The sequence below is a fragment of the Pleurodeles waltl genome, chromosome 6 (assembly GCF_031143425.1).
Source record: "Pleurodeles waltl isolate 20211129_DDA chromosome 6, aPleWal1.hap1.20221129, whole genome shotgun sequence".
Taxonomy (NCBI): domain Eukaryota; kingdom Metazoa; phylum Chordata; class Amphibia; order Caudata; family Salamandridae; genus Pleurodeles; species Pleurodeles waltl.
Genome location: NC_090445.1, coordinates 757,972,178 through 757,988,007, shown reverse-complemented (window position 1 = coordinate 757,988,007; position 15,830 = coordinate 757,972,178). Strand labels below are relative to the sequence as shown.

Here is a 15,830-nt window from a genome sequence, read left to right as displayed (position 1 = left end):
CCTCATTGGTCTAAAAGGAAGGCGAGGGAGTAGGACTAGGAGTAATGCCATTATCGCAAGAAAATGGAAGCATATTAATGTATATTGAATTAATAAACAACTGTTGTTGTGCCCATCTCTAAACTAAACAAATAGCATCGCCATGAACCAGAATGATATAAGTTCCACCGGAGACTATCTGGCTTAAATTAAGCACTGGTTCTTCCCCATTGGGAAGTAAAACCCCACCACAGAAACACCACATCCCTCAGTCTTGTTATTTCTCTGGATGGTATTACCCCTCCCCCTCCCACACACACACACCAGAGCCATTTTAGTAAGAACCTTTGGGCCTCATGTACTAAGAAATGATTTGCAAGAAGTGGTCACAAATTGCAAACTGACTTTTTAAGACCAATTTTGACTTTGCGAAGCAACCTATGTGCAAATAGGTAACTTCACAAAATACCAGGGTCGCAGAATGCTCTATTTAATGAATATTCACTAGACAGGTCGCATTTGCATTTTGTGATCTCCTGTGACTGGCCACAATCACCGGGATAGTTGCACGCTCACTTTCCATAAAGGAAACAGGACTATGTTTAAAAAAGTTATTTTTTAAGATTTACTGACAGAGGTGTCTTTTTCTAGCCTTGCTGTAGAGAATTTATCTATCAACTGCTACTTACGTTGAAAAACGTTTTCTTAGCTTGTTTTTTGACACTATAAACTGTATCATACATGGAGTCACGATGGTTGGTGAAAGGCACATCTACCTTACCAGGAACGTGTTACCTTATCATGGCTATTATGTCACCAAGTAACTATTCAAATCTGGCCATGCTCCACTATGTTGATGAATTTGCATGAATGGATTAACTCAATGGACTGAATCTTCAGAAATGTGCAATGCCTTAGATTCGAAGATCTTATTTGCTTTTCACATAGGTAGAACAGTAAACAAAAATAGTATAATGGCCCCAGGTAACTACACACACAGTAACGAATTTGAAATGACGAAAAAACAATGTTCCCTTTCCTAGAGGTCTATTTGAAGATATATATGCTTGGGAGTCCAATGTAAAAAAACAACGCTGGCAAAGGCAATTCGTCAACACTCACCTTTTAAATGTGAGACCTATTTGTTTTGCCAGTGCTGCTTATATAGCTTCTGTCAACTGTATGTCCACGTAGCATTCCATGTTATCCCGGTAAATTGAATGTACAATCAAGGTACAGTATACAGTATTTACATCATGTCTTATGTGCATGTTTGCAGCATTGAAATGAAGTGAATGACTTATTTTTCAGTTCTTGCTTCTGGTGCAAAATCATGAAGCGGGAATCCTAGAACCATGGTGCTAATAATAGCTGGAACACCCAGTTCCAATCAGGCCATTTAGTATGCAGCATTCCCCTGACGGGGCACCCCCGAAATAAATGCCGTGCCTATAATTAGAACTGGTATATTTTTTACGGCATCCCATTTCATAATGATGACAATCGAAGGCACTGCTGGCTGTGCGTCAGAAGGACAGGAGTTCCACCTTTAGGCTGTAGGAACAGCCTGTGCTCCAGGAATATTCACGTCTGAAACTGACAACTCAAGCCCAACACTATGTGCCCAGACACCAGCCACAGACGGATTACATGAAGGCCGGAGTGTAGACATGGAAAAACATCAGACGCAGGAGAATTCTGGGTTGTTGTGACTGTTTTGCAGTGAGCAAGAACATCATTTTTTTCGAATGAAAAGTGCAATGCAAATAGAAAACGAACGAGATACTGATAATTAATCAGCTATTAGTGCAATTATTAATAGGGCAGCACCGTTTGTTTGGATAAAATATCGTGCCAAATGTAGGTGGAAATGAGCGAGTTGAGGCTGATATCTGTAAATGAGTACATTGGGATATATACCAGAATTTGCTGATAGAGAACATCAAAAGTGAATTTAGCAAAATACACAGCTCTTAGTGTTCACTTGTCACACAGCAGAAGTCACATCATAGAAGTTAAGCATTTTGATGCTTGTGAAAAAGATGAAGGGGTGAAGCTTTCTGCTGTTCTGGTGGAAGATGACCCCAAATTCTGGCGGTCTGAATAAATATTTCTTCGTCCCACAGAACTAGATCTACACCATGGAGAGACAGAAGGTTCAGATCCTGAGGGCTTATGAGGAACACATCTCATTATCCTATTTTGCAGTACGAAGAGCAGTGCGAGGAACTGAATTTAAAAGTGACAAAAGTCAATATTAAACAAATCCTCACTTTTACTAGCAATCAATATAAGGATTTACAAGTCAAAGTGGTATCTCCCTTTCCACAGCCCACAGGCCCGGTGCAATTCTACATCCTCTACGTTCGGCCAATGGATTAAAATATTAGGAAGACTACAGAAAGGCAGAAGTGACAGTGAGTCCTGAAATATATGGGTGTTGAGCGTTAATCCCTGGTGAGCATGAGGAGAAAATCTCAGGCCGAGGCCTCTGCCTGATGCACTTTTTCATCATATTGGCAACATGGGCCAGGAGTGTTACATTTACCTCTAAATGAACCCCAAAATTTTTTATCTTGACTTGTAGGGCAAACCTCTAACTGAAGTAGTGTGGAAAAAGGCACCTAATGATTCAACCTCAGACTGCTGTGCAGCTTGCAGCTTTCCACCTCATCTAGAAATTGCCCCTTTCTGGACCACTCGTAAGTTAGTGCGAGTGTCAACCATATACAAATGCCATGGCACCTTCAATGACTCTGTGAATGTGAATGTGAGATCAAGTAATAGTTGAGGGCAGTGCTTTAAATTTGCAGGTACTCTCCGCTACTGAGTACCTGCACTTCTTTAATTTGAAAGGGAGAGTGCCTACACTTCTCAGCACTGCTGTAATATATTTAATGGGAGAGTACCGGTACTTCTCAGCAGCAAACATGAACTCTAAACAGGGACTATCTGCACTTCTATATTTTCAATTAAAGCACTGTTTGAGGGGGAGGAAAGAAAGGGTGTGGTATTTTATGAATTTAGACAGTATCTCAAGTTGGTCCTTGGTAAAGAGGTCAGAGCATTCTTTAACTGGCTATGCAGGATCCAGAATGAAGCCTGAAACTAGTAGGTATGGGTATCTTTCACGGCATTATGGCATGATCATAAATCTAAGTGAAAAGATGACAAGGGGGATATTTTGTCTTATTTACCAAAAGCACTAGAATAGTAGTAGAGTAAAAGGCAAGCATTTTGACTTCGGAACTGGATTATAATATTATTTGTTCTTTTTTCAGTTAAAAGTGTATAAATCCATGTTTAATGTCTGTGAATCAGAAACTCTGGCACAACGGCTAGGCCAGAAAAAAATGTATCTTATTAAGGTGCGAATTTAAAGGTACAATAAGATGAAGGGATCTGACAACAGTTGGCACTCTTTGTCATAAATGTGCTTTAACATATTGCGAGATATTATTTTTATATTTTGACTCGTGCTCTTCCATTGTGCCTTCCTACCCTGACTATTTGCTTGGGTTGTGGACCAACAGGCAGACCATTGATTCTGGCCCCTAGCTTGAGCGTAATAATATGATGGCTAATTATTCTCACAAAGAGGAAGCACAGTATACCATCCCAACTACATATTTAACCTCACAGTTAGCTTCATAACATTCCATCAAAGAATCTAGCTCGCATTAAGAGCATCATTACATGTTCATGTACATATTTTTAGAGCCCCCATCACGTGACTCCTTATCAGCGCACCTTTATTTGCCGACTAAATACAATCATGGCTCAAGGAAACAGGGTCATTGCATGCTGAAAATAGCCTGATTAAGTACATAGAATGCAAACATTTGCAGAGAGAGTACTTCAGATGGGGGACAAGACTAATTCCCTGCCATTCACATGTTGAACGAATTACACCAACAACAGCAAAAGCCCATCGAATACCAAACAACTCAATCGCACAGTATGATAACTACTATAAGATGATCAACAAGTCTAAGTTCAGTTAAATGACCATGATGTCAAATATTGTTGCGTGTAGTCAGTTTACTGTGGCATGCTAACTGTTGTAGCTTCCAAAAGCATAATGTCATTGTGAGAAGTGTCCTTTGCAGTGTAAGCACGCTGACAGGCTATATTTTCCAGCTAACCGAGAGACAGTCTTGGAAAATGAAGTATTGTAGCTCAAAGAAAATGAGCCATACAGTGCTACATATTCAAGCTCGCAGTAAGAGCACCTTGACATGAAACATGTTGTAGATGATAGGAGTACTGTGATGTGAAAAACATAATTGCGTTCATTTTTCACACAACAATGTGTTAAATAGCACAGCTCACAGTAAAGTATTTGCTAAATATTGAAGCTTACAGGAAAAACAAGAAATTCTAAACTTTGTGGCTCACATTAAGTGAACGCCAAGGTGCTAAATATTGAGGCAATGTGATGTGCTACAAAAATATGGGTTTGCATTTGAAGCTACAGTTTATGGCCCACAATAAGAGCACCATGGCATGGAAACAATTCTAGTTGAGAGTAACAGTGTCATGGTGTGCCAAATGTTATAACACGAAATATACACAGGAGCTTTTTTCAAGATCACATCTTCAACAAAGTCCAACCAGTCCATGTTCTTCTGCCTCCAGATATGTAGTTAATGTCATATTCAAAAGGTATATTCTGCTTTGTCAACTTACATCACTGGCGAGCTCATTTGCCTTCTTGGCAATTTGGTAGGCGGGGGTAATCAAAGCAGGAAAGCTTCCTTTTCCCTTCTTCTGCTCGTAATAGTCTTCTGTGTACTTCAGCTAAACCAACAGGGAATTGTAAATTGGTGAATTGGATTGTAAATGACTGTAACAATGTCTACACTAACCTATCCTTTACTTATACATTTCCACCCTCTTCGTTATTACTTTAAATGCCCCGATACATTTTAACCCAGCACTGCTTGCATTCGGTGTTAGTTTATATTCAAATAAATGTTCAAAAGTTCACTCGTGACAGAGTGCAATTCTGTTGGTACAAACTGAAAGAGTTACTTATCTTTTGCAAAAGTTCTCAAGCTCAAGTAGCCTATGGTCGGTAAATATAGAATAGGTATGGTAGACCTGCCTGCCAGTGAAAGTGAAAGCATCCGAATGACTCAGAGGTTTTGCATAGTTCTTGAGAAAACTAACATTTTTGGTGGGGGCGCAGTTGAATTGAACAGACATTTTATGTTGCTGAGTGGTTCGGACAGCCTCCATTTGCGTAGCCAAGACTGTGTCATCTAGAATTCCCTCATTTTTTGTTGTCGTAGTTATTTTGAATACATATAACATGCATTAAGATTTTGAAATAGTTAATTTCAAGAGCAAGATTAGGTGCTTTTTCATAAAAACTCAACATTTAATGTTAATGCATTTATTGTGTTCCAACACATAGTGCGTTTTATAAGTCTGTAGTTTTGTTAATTGCTAATCCTACCTATTTAGCTCTTGGCATAATTTTCATGTCAACTGAGCAGCCACGTCTGGTCATCCCCCAAAACCAGCTGTTGCACATCAGATGCAAATAACCTGTCGAGAAGACATTTAACTCTCAAGTGCCTTGCTCTTCTTCTGATCCACTTCTCCCATTTTGACAAACCACATCCCGTACCTCCACTTTGCTCTCCATGTGCGAACTCTGAGATGTGCCCAATATTCAGTCGCGGTATTGTGGAAAAATGTAAAATACATTTAAAAAACATACCTCCACAGTATCCCCTATTGCACTTCGGTGCTCAGATTTATCTTTTCCCTTAAGTTTCAGTGACAGGGAGGCAATTTCGATTGGGTGGTAATTTTCGCAGAAGTGAAATATCTTGGCAGCTAGCAAACTTCCCTTTCCCATAAAGGCTAATTCAAAAGAGGCTTTGCATTGTCACCTTATCCAAATTACGGGACTACTGCGACACCTCGGTACTAAATGACTAAAATATTGTTTCAAAATATTGTGGTGCATCAATATGATGTCAAGAATATTGATAAGTCAAAAATACCGATTGGGATACTATAAAAGGTAAGAGTATCATTTTTTTTAATGTGAGTAATATTGTGAGTAATATAGTTTTTAAAATATAATTGTAGTAATACTGGCTACTTTAATATAGTTCTATTAAATATCATTTTTAATTAATTTAATATGTATAGTTATATTTTTAGGCATTAGTATAAGATTTGTTTTGTTTTGTAGCATAGTTTGCAAGTTTTAATGTGCTATTAAATTTTGCCTGGTTTCATTACTGATTTAATATCAGTAACGTTTTAATTATAATGTATAAAAATTGTTGGTGGGTTTTTTGGGTAGTAGGGAGGGAAGTATGATATGGATGGCACTGTGGTAATCCTATGCATAAAATCTCAACTTGAGAAACAGACATTTGAGGGGAGCAGACTCAGAGTGTTGGATCAGTGGTGTGGTAAGGTGCTCCATATAAAGAAGAATCTGCTCTCCACCTAAACTTGGGAACCACCAAGAGTTCCCTAGGTAGCTGAGCTTACTATAACTTGTGCCCAGCCAGGCACTGCTTAAGACCTCACATATTACATCACCCATGACATGTTCTATGACATCCTTTATGACATCACTGATGACATTTCACATGACATCATTGATGGCATCACTGATGACATCACTAGGACAATGAGAGTCTTTGTTTTATAGTTTAAATAGTGGCAGGTAACTACTATATTACTTCTCTACTCACTTTTGTACAGCCTGTGTCCAGCTAATGGGTATAAGTGTTTACAAAACACATGTGATCCTAATGCATCATAGATGTGTAGAGATATTGGACACATTATAAATCATAGTCTTGAGGAGTAACTCTGAGCACAGGTGACAGCTGATGATTTGTGTTCAATATGTTACACACACGTTTTTTGGTACTGTAAAAAAAGTTTCCAGCAAGGCAAATATTCTACATACTACATACTAAGTATTGCAAGCAGCCTTAAGTGATTAGACAGAAAAGTCTCACCTTGACAATTTCTACTTAAATAGAAGGCTGTGCTCACCAGGTATTAAATTATGTATGTGTACTTGTTTTGCTTCAGAAGATGGGCTATCTGTAAAATTGTTACCACAGAATGAAGGCTGCAAATAGTATAATCTTTAGCATCTCCAGCCGTTATTTATTGTAAGCGAATAGTGTATTTTTTGCCAAGTGTTCCATAGAGTGTACACTGTTCTTAGCTGAGACTTTTAAATACTCTTTTCTAGACTGGACTATTTTAATGCCCTCTATCAGTACATTCAACAGTATTGTCTAAATAAATTCAAGCTTTTGCAGAATGCAAAGGCCCGCCTCCTCAAATTATACCCAAATATCACAGTCTCTCAGGCCTTAATGGGGCTTCACTGACTCCCAGTTAAGAAGCGAGTGACCTTTAAGGTTCTCTATACAGCACATAAATCACTTCATGGGGTAGGCTTCGAATATTTGAGGAAAAAGTTCATGTGGTATACATCAAGTAGAACTCTGCATTCAGCTGCATTGAAAACAATCTCCATACCAAGATGCATTACAGCATCCTGGGGTGGTACAAGTTTTGTTTATGCCACATGTCACTTGTGGATATGAACTCCCCTGGGATCTTAAGTACCAACAAAATTTCACTTATTTTAGAAAACTGCACAAGTTCTGCCTTTTTTCTATTCCTATTTACTTTTTTGGGTACTTTATATCTGATACATGTCAGAGCCAAGATGCCTTTGGGCATTTGTGCGCTTAATAAATATTATCAATATCAATACTCTGTAGTGTATTTCTCACTTCTCTACTCATCTTAACTTCATTTCTCAATCTAGGTTGAATGACTGTCAGGGGGTTGATACAGATAAAAGCTGTACACACTAGGCATTCCTTTTGTAACAGATGTTCACTATTTTTTTCAGAAGCTGGCCTTCTCTGAACAGTTGTATACAGATTGAACAGCGTATGCAATGAGGGTTTCACATATATCTGTGGGTTATTGTTAATGTGATCTACATTGCAGATGAAGTGCATGGTATAGGATCAAAGCGGCACATAACCCATGCTTTCTACACCTATGGGAGTTGTTTCTGTGATGGCATTAATGATGCCTCATATTCTTCTAAGCTATTCAGTACTTACATTCACAACTCCAATGTTATACCCGTTTAAAGTGCAAAGTGTACAAAAGAAGCTTTTATCAGTGTTATCATCAATGTTGTCATTTGAGATGTCATCGGTGATGTCATAAATGATGTCATTGAACATTTCATGAGTGATGTGATATGTGAAACAATTAGCAGTGCATGGTGGGGGTGCAACTTATGGTGAATTTCTGTGTTGTTTTAAGTTCAAAACATTAACGTTGTCATTGAGAAATTCAACTAACTATAACAGTACTTTAACTTTGTTTTTTTCAGTGAAATTCTAAGGGTGTTTTTTTCTTTAACCCTCAGGGTGCCTGGGGTGAGCTGGTCTCGTCCAGGCACACGGTTCCTGAGACCACCTCGTCCTGCACCTGGCACACGGGGGAGCGTTAGCGCTCCCCCGTGGGCCAAGTCGGGGATGGAAGGAGAATCATTTACCCTTCCACCCCGACCCCCCACCTCGGCAATCTGATGACATCAGCAAGCTCACAGCGCGCCGATGTCATGAGAAGCTGCTGAGGACACGCTGGAAGCCATTTGCTTCCAGCGCGTCGAGAGAGAGGCCCATCACAAGGTGAGTCCTTCTCTTTTTAAGGGTTTTGGGGGGAAAAACAGACACGGGGAAAGGAAAGTTTTTCCTTTCCCCTGTGCCTGTTTTCAATGGATTCCTGCTCCACGATCGCGGGCGGGGACTGCGATCTTGGAGCAGGAATCCCCACTAGGCACCAGGGATTTACTTTCAATTTTATTTTGTGGCACGACCCCTTGGGCAAGGGTCGCTCCCCTGGGGGGCACTAATAAATCCTGTTTTGGCCCCCCTGGGGGCAGATCGGCCATTTTTTTGGCCGATCTGCACCCGGGGGGGGGGGGTCAAAACCCACTAGACGACCAGGGATTTGTTTTTATTGAAGTATTTGGGCAGCGACCCCTTAGGCAAGGATCGCTGCCCCAGGGTCAATATTTTTTTATATGTTTCAGCCCCACCAAGGAGGGCAGAAGGCACTGAGATGTCATAGATTATTTTTCTTTTGGTTCCCTTTGTTTTTTTTGTGTGTTGGGGGCACCCCCTTTGACAAGGGTCACCCCCAAATGGGGCACAGAGCTGTTGACCATTTCTGCCCCCCTTGGGGGCAGATTGGCCTATTTTTTTTAGGCCCATCTGCCCCCAAGGGCATTTCTGCTCCCGTTGGGGGCAGATCTGCCTATTTGTTTTACGCCCTTCTGCCCCCAAGGGGGGCAGAAAGCACTTAGGCACCAATGACAATTTCTAAGTTCTTGGTGGCGGGGTGTTTGTCAACTGGCGAAGTATTTGTATTTGTGATTATAACAGTTTATTTCTTCTTTTTGTTTTAGTTCAAAGCTTTTCCTTCCTTTGCTGTGGATCCTTGCGGTGTTGGCAGTAGTTGTCCTGCGGTTTGCATACTTGCATGTTTTAGGTAAGTGAAAGCAATTTACTTCAAAGGAGTATTGTTGACGCATGAATGACATGTTTGTAGGTAGTGTACTAAATGCAGGATTGTGTGTGAAATTGTCCATAGATTTGAACACAGTGATATTTGTGTTGTCATATGTCTAATTTGCTTTTTTCTTTTTAGTGAGATATCATTAGTGATTGCTGTGTCTGTGCAGAGTAGTTGCTAGTGAGTAGCTGTTTCTGGCAAGTGAGTGGCATAGTTTTTTAGTACATAACTCTTTGTGATAAAGGTACACTTTGTTTATTACTTATTTAAGTGCTGGTTGTTGTTGGCAATGCATTTGTTGTTACAAAGGATCATGGCTAGACGCAGAGTGACCGCTCAGCAGGTTGTTGGCATGCTTTTTGAGTCGTCTTCTGATCATGATTATGAGACTGACTGCATCTGAGGCAGAGGAGGAACTGAGAGATTCTGGCAGTGAGTTTTCTGTCCCAGAGGATTCTTCTAATGAGGAAGCCACTCTCAGTGCAGATGAAGGGCCTGTTTTAGAGGAGGACATTGATGTGCCAAGAGTGCAGCAGCCTGGGGCTGAAGGGTTTCCCATTAGAAGACCTGACACCTGGATTGCCCCAAACATGGAGCCGCCACAGTTACCTGCATTTACTGGTCTCCCAGGGTGTAGAGTCAATACGGAAAACTTTTTGCCTGTCAATTTCTTTTACTTGTTTATGGACGATGTATTTTTGGAAGAGATTGTTGAGCAGACTAATTTGTATGCAGAGCAATATTTGAGGGACAACGCTGCCAGACGTAGGCCTCAGTCTAGAGCTACTCAGTGGGTTCCCACATATCTAGAAGAGATTAAAAAGTTTTTATGTTTGACTTTTTTTATGGAGTTATTAAGAAAGCCTTCACTGGCTTCATATTGGTCTACTAGTACCCTTGATGGCAACGGCTATATTTCCTGCAACTATGACTTGTAACCACTATTTGCTTCTTCTTCGTATACTGCATTTTGTAGACAATGCTTTAGCCTTCCCACAAGATCACCCAGATTGTGACCGTCTTTTTAAGATTAGGCCTGTTCTTGGTCATTTTGTAGATCGGTTTTCAGAGGTCTATGTTCCAGGCAAAGAGATAAGTGTGGACGAGTCTTTGGTTCTTTTCAAGTGGCGTTTAGTTTTTAAGCAGTACATTCCTAGTAAGAGGGCACTGTATGGAATTAAATTGTACATGCTGTCAGAAAGTAGTACAGGATACGTGTATAATTTCTAGGTCTACAATGGTAGGGATTCCAGTATTGACCCTCCTGGGTGTCCGCCCACTTTTGGAGTTAGCGAGAAAATTATGTGGGAACTTGGTAGACGACTGTTTAACAAAGGTCACCATTTGTACGTAGATAATTTTTACACTGGAGTGCAGTTGTTCAAGTAGTTATTTAGAGGGGACACTGTTGCTTGTGGCACAATCCGTTCTAACCGGAAAGGCTATCCAAGGGAGCTTGTCTGTAAAAAACTTGAGAGAGGACAGTGCAGTGCCTTCCGGAATAATGAGTTGCTAGCTCTGAAATTTTCAGACAGGATGGATGTGTACATGCTATCTACCATCCATGATGAGAGTACTTCCCCTGTGACTGTTTGGGGCCAGGTTGCCGAAGTGCACAAACCTGCATGCATTTTGGACTACAATAGGCACATGGGTGGTGTTGATAGAGAAGATAAGAGATTGGAACCTTACACTGCTCTTCTTAAGTCTTACGTGTGGTATAAAAAGTTGGCCCTACATTTATTTCATTTGGCAACTTTTAATGCTTTTATTGTGTTCAAGGATTGTTCACCTGAGTCAAGGATGAAATGTGTTAAATTTCAGGAGTCAGTGATAGAGAGCCTTATTGTGGTGGAACAGGCAAGAGTTCCTAGAGTAGCCGTGGCGGAGGATGTGGCTAGATTGAAAGATCGCCACTTTCCAGTTCACATTCCTCCCACTCCCAAAAAAGACTTGCCCACTAAGAAATGTAGAGTATGTGCCCAAAGAGGTATCCAGATAGAGAGCAGGATGTACTGCCCCGATTGCCCTTCAAAGCCTGGGCTGTGTGTGGCCGGCTGTTTCAGGAGTTGCCTCACCCCCAAATATTTTGGGAAATACCGTGAGTGTAAACTGCCTATTTTATCATTTCATATATTCAGTTTCACGGTTGGCATTACTGTCATGTATTTAGTTAGAGCTTTTGTAGTTTTGTACTTATTTTATAATTAGTTAGTGGTTTCTTTGTTGTTTGAACAAAAAAAAGTGATGGGGGTGTGCATGGGATGGTGCTTGGCTGGCGGTGTGCGTGGGGTGGTGCTTGGCTGGCGGTGTGTGTGGGGTGACGCTTGGCTGGCGGTGTGCGTGGGGTGGTGCTTGGCTGGCGGTGTGTGTGGAGTGGCGCTTGGCTGGCGGCTGCTGTATCAGGCATGTGGGCATATGTAAGTGATGAGCCCTTGAGTGGCGCTGTCTGTCGATGCAAGTGTTGTAATGTGCTTGGCCCGTGGCTGGCGGCGTGAATGGTCTTGTGCAATTCATGTATGAAAGGTGTGTGAATGGACTGTAAAACGGTTGGTGCCTTTACGCAGCTTTACAGCTCACGAGCTGTGAATCATTGGTTCCGTTTTTTGGCCTTTCAGTTATTAACAGTGCATTTCACTTTTGTGAAATCTATTGTCAATAAAATTTGATCTTCTGAACCATCACTCACCCTTGGGCCAAATCCAACCAGTATGTGTGGTAAAAATGACAAAACCTGCTCCGCGTAATCAGGCATCGCAGCACACTTGTGACACGCTTGTGGGACACCGATGATGAAGCATGCCACCAACTTGGCTGGTGTGTGAGGGGTCTTTTTCACATAACCTAAGTGCGTTTCTTTTCACAATTTTAGTGTTTCGCACATCACAGATGTACGTGGACACATCAAAATGATATATTACAAAACTACCTGTGTTTGGGGGGAGAGGGGACACCTATGTTTTTGGTGCTGGGTGCGGCCTTCATTTAGGGAAATCTACCAAACCCAGACTTTTTTTAAAACGACACACCCCCAAGGAGTACAGGGAGGTGTGGCTTGCATGGATCCCCCAACATTTTCTTACTCAGACTCCTCTGCAAACCTCAAAATTTGCTTAAAAAAGCATATTTTCCTGACTTTTCTTTGTCGGATCTCCACTCCGGCACAAAATTCCTGCTCCCCAGCGTTCCCCTCAGTCTTTCAAGTAAAATGAAACCTCACTTGTGTGGGTCCCCAAAGCAGAGCCAGCCTAAAGATGTGTAAAAGAAAAATATGTGCTTATCAACTCGCTGTGCTATCCCCTCAATCTCTACAGGTTTTTGGCCTTTTTCTGTTGCAGGCACCTGGCCCACCCACACAAGTGAGGAATCATTTTTATCGGAAGACTTGGGGGAACGCTGGATGGCTCCTCTCAGATTCCAGAACTTTCTGTCACCGAAATGTGAGGAAAAAGTGTTTTTTAGCCACATTTTGAGGTTTGCAAAGGACTCTGGGTAACAGAACCTGGTGAGAGCCCCACAAGTCACCCCATCTTGGATTCCCCCAGGTGTCTAGTTTAAAAAAATGCACAGGTTTGGTAGGTTTCCCTAGGTGCCGGCTGAGCTAGAGGCCAAAATTCACAGGTAGGCACTTTGCAAAAAACACCTCTGTTTTCTTTGGGAAACTGTGATGTATTCACGTTGTATTTTGCGGGATTTCCTGTCGCGGGCGCTAGGCCTACCCACACAAGTGAGGTATCATTTTTATTGGGAGACTTGGGGGAACGCTGGGTGGAAGGAAATTTGTGGCTCCTCTCAGATTCCAGAACTTTCTGTCGCCGAAATGTGAGGAAAAAGTGTTTTAGCCAAATGTTGATGTTTGCAAAGGATTCTGGGTAACAGAACCTGGTGAGAGCCCCACAAGTCACCCCATCTTGGATTTCCCTAGGTGTCTAGTTTTCAAAAATGCACAGGTTTGGTAGGTTTCCTTAGGTGCCGGCTGAGCTAGAGGCCAAAATCCACAGGTAGATACTTTGCAAAAAACACCTCTGTTTTCTTTGGGAAAATGTGATGTGTGCACGTTGTGTTTTGGGGCATTTCCTGTCGCAGGCGCTAGGCCTACCCACACAAGTGAGGTACCATTTGTATCGGGAGACTTGGGGGAACATAGAATAGCAAAACAAGTGCTATTGCCCCTTGTCTTTCTCTACATTTTTTCCTTCCAAATGTAAGACAGTGTGTAAAAAAGACGTCTATTGAGAAATGCCCTGTAATTCACATGCTAGTATGGGCACCCCGGAATTCAGAGATGTGCAAATAACCACCACTTTTGAACACCTTATCTTATGCCCATTTTGGAAATACAAAGGTTTTCTTGATACCTATTTTTCACTCTTTATATTTCAGCAAATGAATAGCTGTATACCCGGTATAGAATGAAAACCCACTACAAGGTGCAGCTCATTTATTGGCTCTGGGTACCTAGGGTTCTTGATGAACCTACAAGCCCTATATATCCCCGCAACCAGAAGAGTCCTGCAGATGTAACAGTATATTGCTTTAAAAAATCTGACATCACAGGAAAAAGTTACAGAGTAAAACATAGAGAAAAATTGCTGTTTTTTACCTCAATTTCAATATTTTTTTATTTCAGTTAATATCTGTAGGAAACCCTTGTAGGATCTACACAAATTACCCATTGCTGAATTCAGAATTTTGTCTACTTTTCAGAAATGTTTAGGTTTCTGGGATCCAGCATTGGTTTCACACCCATTTCTGTCACTGACTGGATGGAGGCTGAAAGCACAAAAAATCGTAAAAATGGGGTATGTCCCAGTAAAATGCCAAAATTGTGTTAAACGTTTGGGTTTTCTGATTCAAGTCTGCCTGTTCCAGAAAGCTGGGAAGCTGGTAATTTTAGCACCACAAACCCTTTGTTGATGCCAATTTCAGGGAAAAAAAACACAAGCCTTCTCCTGCAGCCCTTTTTTCCCTTTTTAAAAAAAAAAAAAAAAAAAACGTCATTTTCACTGTATTTGGCTGATTTCTTGGTCTCCCTCAGGGGAACCCACAAACTCTGGGTACCTCTAGAATGCCTAGGATGCTGGAAAAAAAGGACGCAAATTTGGTGTGGGTAGCTTATGTGGGCAAAAAGTAATGAGGGTCTAAGTGCGAACTGCCCCAAATAGCCAAAAAAAGGCCTGGCACCTGAGGGGGAAAAGGCCTGGCAGCTAAAGGGTTAAAGAAAACAGATCTTTTTATCACAAATAAATTATAACATAACTTTTTTTTTCAGTGAATTTCTATGTTTATTTTCATGTGAAGTAATATTTAATTACAACACATAAATCCAACCCTCTCCCAACTGTAAAGCCAACACCATGCTGTGCATGATCTTTGGCCATGCTGAGCGGGGGTTAGCCGCCAGGCCTGTGACCAAACCCGTAAAGGCAGCCATCCCCACAATGTGCAGGGTCTTCAGTCGTGTATGGCTTGGGTTGCCCGCCGCAGGGTTTAGACAGCAGGAAGGACCTGCGGCCAAACCCCTATATACAGCTAACCCCATGTGATGCACAGCTTTCGGCTGCCCGCGGTGGGGGGTTAGCCACAATGCCTTGTCTGCTATCAGACCCTGTGGCCAAAACCACAAAAGGCAGCCCATCCCACTCCTTCTTAACTTCAGGACAGGGCACTAAGGGCCATATGTACGAACACATTTTCCAATAGACACAGAATGGGTAAAACCCTTTGCTACATCTGGCCCTAGGTCCTCAAATCCTGTAATGGCTGCCAGCAACATTTTCTCATGTTGATGCCAGCTAATCAGAGCACTTGCTCCGCAGGAGTCTGACTCCCACATGAGCGAGATGGTCCAAGGAATAAAGCTCCCTGGGCCAATCAGAATACTCTCTCTCGCGGACCCAACCGTACTGATACACAATTATATTTGTCCCTTAATTTCTCAAAAACTATTGAATGGATTTACACCAAATAACAAAAAGCACAATCTTCAGATAGGAATCTAGCTTCCTGCCGAATTTGGTGTAATTCCGCTCAGCAGTTTTTGATGTAGCCCTGCCTAAACAAGGCTATGGAAAAGTCTATGGAAAATGCAAGGAATTTTGTGTTTTGGGAGCCCCCCCCTTTTTTTCTCAGCCTCAACCTAATGAATCATCCAGAAATGTTCTGTGCACAAACTAGTAGAAACTTCTGGGAAGGTTTTGTCGAAATTCGTAAGAAGGTGCCAAAGTTATTAGCTACACAAAAAACTATTT

At 41.5% G+C, this 15,830-nt stretch overlaps 1 protein-coding gene across 2 annotated transcripts in view; it reads right to left on the bottom strand.

Moving 5' to 3' along the window:
- NRAP (nebulin related anchoring protein) overlaps window positions 1–15,830 on the bottom strand; it is a 337,786-nt gene that overhangs the window by 262,091 nt on the left and 59,865 nt on the right. For both annotated transcript variants that reach the window (XM_069239330.1, XM_069239331.1), the window contains one exon: window positions 4,669–4,779. In XM_069239330.1, the coding sequence (XP_069095431.1) occupies window positions 4,669–4,779 (111 nt within the window). The remainder of the gene's footprint in view (window positions 1–4,668; window positions 4,780–15,830) is intronic.